The 4,407-nt window shown below is 51.8% G+C and overlaps 2 protein-coding genes across 2 annotated transcripts; both read right to left on the bottom strand.

Annotated features, from left to right (window-relative positions):
* Window positions 1–287: 287 nt before the first annotated feature.
* Window positions 288–1,511, bottom strand: TRV_06869 (uncharacterized protein; the record flags this gene model as incomplete). The annotated part of the gene is made up of 3 exons (XM_003019044.1): window positions 288–717; window positions 818–1,386; window positions 1,455–1,511. The coding sequence occupies 3 exons, from the start codon at window positions 1,509–1,511 to the stop codon at window positions 288–290; spliced, it is 1,056 nt and encodes a 351-aa protein (XP_003019090.1).
* An 819-nt stretch (window positions 1,512–2,330) lies between these two features.
* On the bottom strand, window positions 2,331–3,849 carry TRV_06868 (Nudix/MutT family protein; the record flags this gene model as incomplete). Its single annotated transcript, XM_003019043.1, has 4 exons — window positions 2,331–2,793; window positions 2,941–3,253; window positions 3,438–3,658; window positions 3,725–3,849. Coding segments are annotated over 4 exons (1,122 nt in total), but the record flags the coding sequence as incomplete, so codon positions are not given.
* Between the last annotated feature and the right edge of the window lie 558 nt (window positions 3,850–4,407).

Raw genomic sequence — 4,407 nt, 5'->3', positions numbered from 1 at the left:
CCTTTTGATATTTCTCTTCGTCATCTTCTATTACTTCATGTATAGGACATATTTTCCATAGCATAGCATATTTAACTAGCTAGGCATATCTTCCCTCAGTCTCTACCTGGGTTGAACAATGATTAAACAAAAAAAATAAAGTAAATAGCCAAACGAGTATGCCTTCGCTTTTATCTTATAATACAGCGTTTCCCCAGCCAACCCCCACGCCCGAACACCCAAAAGCACCCATCGAAGTGAAGGTAAAAAAAGGTAAATGTAAAATGTAAGCAAAAGTAAGCAAGCAATTAAAAGCCGTATCCCTGACCATAAGGCGTCGCACCGTACGGCGTCGCACCACCTGCCCCGCCCCAGACGCTCCCACTCCCGCCGGCACTCGGCCCAGCACCAGGGCCAGCTCCATTCGCACCCCCGTAGGCAGTGAACCCGCCATCGATACCTTCCGGAGGCTCATATGCATCCGGACTCCTGGCGCCAGCACCGTCCTGATCGACTCCACCGTTAACCATGCCGCCCTGTCCATCGGAACCCGTCAAGCCGGAAATGATCTCAGCGAGCTTCCGTTGCATCATGATGATACCCTGCTGCACCACTGCGTCGGGTTCGAGGTTTCCTATACTTTCTATATCGATGTAGAATGTGTTGGGGGTAGCATCGTAGTTGAACGGGAGGTCCTTGGGCTGGGCTGTTTCCCATCCTGCATTCGCAGATAATGGCCTACACCATAGTTAATACACTTGTCTCAGAGAAGAGTTGAGGCAGAGAAGAGTTGAGGTCTAACGACGAGCGCCATATTCCGACGCAGACAGATACTTACCATTCCTTGACGGGGTCCTCTTCGAACCAGTAATCCACATGACGCAGGTTATTATGCGGATCATACTCGAACCCAACCGCCGCCGTCGGCGCCCACTTGGCATGTTCCTTTGCAATACCCTTCTTCACAATACAATTGAACTTGACCTCCTGCCCTCTTCGAAGCTTACATATAATCGGCCCTTTCCCCTCGGGATCCGTAACCACGGGATTGCCAACCCACTCGTTCGCGCGGTCGCCTACAACAACCAGATCCCTGGCATACACTTTCATGATTTCCTCCGTGGTGCATTTTGCATGTAGTGAGAGGTTGATGACGCAGCGCGCACAGCCGGCTTCGCAGTCGCAGTCTCGCGAATACAGCATGTCCGTGTCGCAGTTTTTCGAGCAGAGGGGTATCAGGCCGAGACGATGGGAGATGAATTCGTCGGGCAGGACGGAGGTGTTTACTTCTATCTCGACGACGTCTATTGCGACGGTGGGGATTTCGGCGAGGATGGTGCGACGGAAGGAGTTGGCGAAGGCGAGGTCGACGGAGCTGAGGCGGAAGTCGACTCGGTATGGCTCTGCCTGTGGGGGAAGATGTTAGGGGAGGGGGACTATTGCGTATGGGTTAAGAGGATAGGATATAAGCTCACTTCGCGGACGGTGACTTGGGGCCCTTGGGGCTCTATGTCCATGGCGTCGTAGTCCATGGAGGGTAGATATAGCTAGGTATGAAGCAGCTCGGTGGTATTAAAAGTGGTATTAAGCGTAGTCTCGAGGTATATCAAGCTGCAGATGTCGTCGAGTAGAGTGAAGTAGCTGCAGTGCCGTTGGTGATGATAATTGACGGAGTCGTTAATTTGAACGAGTCGAGCTCTGCTTAGTAAATAGATTAGTCATCCCAAATATTACTAATGATTTAGTCATTAAATTAATCATCACTTAGTCATTATTTTATGCTTAATAATTTATTAGTCATCCGGAAGCAACGACATTTATCCGACTATCAAAAAAATTCCCCGATGGAAGCAAACGACCAGCAGTATTACGGAGTACCTAGGAAGTTATAGGAGGTCTAGGAAGCATAGGAGTAAGGAGGTGAAGAAGAGAGAAACGCCGTCCCATTCTATGCTTTTCGGTATCAACTGTTTTCTATCTCTATCACCAGACCATAACCAAAAAGAAGCAAAAACAGGGCAAGTATGCTATGCAAGTAAAGACCGAAACTCGTGAACCAATGCTTTTTTTGTCAAAAAAAACGATGCCAATGATGCAGGGAGGAGGATAAGGCGGTTAAAAGAAAAGGCAGAAAAAAGAAAAGAGGGCGAAGCAAAAAAGGAAAAAATAAAAAAAAAGATTAAAAAAAGAATAATATCCAAAAGAGATATCCAAAGATATGTAGTAAAAAAGTAAAATGCGGGGGAGAAGGAAGCGGAGGAGGAGGAAGAAACAATAACATCGAGAGAGTCAAGTCATCGTCACAGCGGGATATGTATGTCGGTCAGCGGGGGTTCTGTCTGCGTCAAGAGTCACCGCTTGATGGAGCTCCGGTTGAGGGCATCGAGCAGCTCTGGCCGGGCGACCAGGGCCGCGGCAGCCTGCGAGTAGGTCACCCATTGCCTCTTCCGCTTGTGCATCTCGGGCCACTGGCTCTCCTCGCGGTCGACGCGCACCTCGAAGAACTGGTAGAGCACCCGGGGCGCCTTGGCTGATATCTGGGTGGCACTGCGCATGTCGGGGATCTTGCCCAGGTCGGAGGTGACGGTGCAGACGACGCCGGCCTCCTCCCAGGCCTCGCGGACGGCGGCGACCTGGGCGGAGGGCTCGTCGAGTTCCCAGCCGCCCTTGGGGAGCACCCAGGCGCCGGGGCGGGCGGATTGGATGAGCAGGACCTTGGACTTGTCTGGGGAGAGGGGGACGACGCCTGCGACGAGGCGTTCGCCGGCGGGAGAGTAGCCTGGAGAAGAAGAAGAAGAAGCTGTCAGCGTCGTTCTTGATGTCTTTTTTTTTTTTCTTTTATTACTTCTGATATCTTCCCATCTCTTCAGTGCGTAGAGCGGCGGCGGGCGTAGCAGGCAGAGCGAGGACAGAGAGTGAAGAGGGAACACGTGCGCGAACCCCGGGCTGGGAGCTTCTTACGCTGGTTTGTCCGGCCAGTTCGGGCTTCCATCGTGCGAGTCGCCATAGTAGAGACAGAGAGAACAGGAGGGACAGGCGGGACAGGCGGGCGTTGGAGGGGCAGAGTAGAAGAAGCAGCAGCCGTAGAGCGGGAGAAGAGCGGCGGAGGAGTAGAGGAGGAGTGGAAGAGTAGAAGATGCAGAGTAGAGGAGGTTGCGGAGAGGTCGAGGTCGAGGTCGAGCAGAGGTAAAGGCAGAATAGGGACTAGCGCAGTCAACTACGTAATAGGAAGAGCCAGCAGAGCCAGCAGACGGCGACAGCAGAGACAGACAGGCTGCAGGACTGCAGGAGGAGAAGAAACGACGGCGAGAGATCGATTTACGATGTCTTCTTACTGGCCACAGCTCGCGTCCTCTACTTATCTATCTAGCTTGTCTGTCCCTTGCTGGGCCTCCCTGCTGGGCTCCTCCTGCTGGGCCCCCCTGGAGCTGGCCTGCATCTTCCCTGCTCGCTTTCACCGCCCGGGAAACGAAGGCGAGGGCGGCGGACGGAGGAGGCGAGGCGAAGACGGTGCCAGACGGGCGGATGGACTCGACTCTGGACGGGATGGCTAGGGATGCTCTCAGGGATGGATGCTCTCAGGATGCTCTCAGGGATGATGGCGTCTCTCTCGGGTGTTTTCTCTTGTTCCTTTTTTTTTTTTTCTTCTTTTTCTTTTATCGTTGCTTTTTCCTCCTCTCTGATGGGCTTCCCCGGCGCCCTGTCACATCCACCAAGGCCTGACATGACATGACATGACATCTACTCTTTGCCTCTTGGACTTGACTCCCATCCAGCTCTTCGACTTCTCTCTTCTCTTCTTCTTCTCTTCTTCTTCTTCTTCACTTTTACTCCGCCGTCTTTTTCGTCTTTTTCGTCTTTTTCTTTTTTCTTACTTCTAGCTGCTTAGTAAGAATATAATCACGTGATGCTTCCAACGACGTTTTGTCAAAGTAAATAAAAGAAAAAGCGACGACGAGATAGAAAGAGGCGAGGAAGATAGTAATAGATTAATAGCACAGTATAATAATAATAATAAACGATAATAATAATACTACAGACAGAAGACAGCATGGCAGACCTCAAGATGACGGAGATGTCCTACTTCTCGCCCATGGGTAGGCAGACCACTCGCTCGACCACAAGTTACCTACGCTGACCCTTAGGTCAAATAATAGGCTACCAGAGAAACACCTGCGGATACTGCAAAAGGGCAGACGGCAGTCAGTCGCCTCCTACTCACTTCTTATACCCCGAGATACCTCTGATAAAGCAGTGCATGCTGACTGGAAAGGCGCAAGTTACTACGCATCCTCCACGGCCGTCCGCGTCGAGGAGTACGAGGCCCTCATGGACCGCGGATGGCGCAGGTCCGGATCTCTCTACTACAAGCCCAACCTCGCCCGTTCCTGCTGCCCTCACTATACCATAAGGTAGCTCACCTTTTTT

Source organism: Trichophyton verrucosum (genome assembly GCF_000151505.1).
Source record: "Trichophyton verrucosum HKI 0517 chromosome Unknown contig00829_1.f1.exp, whole genome shotgun sequence".
Lineage (NCBI taxonomy): Eukaryota > Fungi > Ascomycota > Eurotiomycetes > Onygenales > Arthrodermataceae > Trichophyton > Trichophyton verrucosum.
Note: the sequence above shows the minus strand (reverse complement) of the source record. Positions and strands in the feature narration are given on the sequence as shown.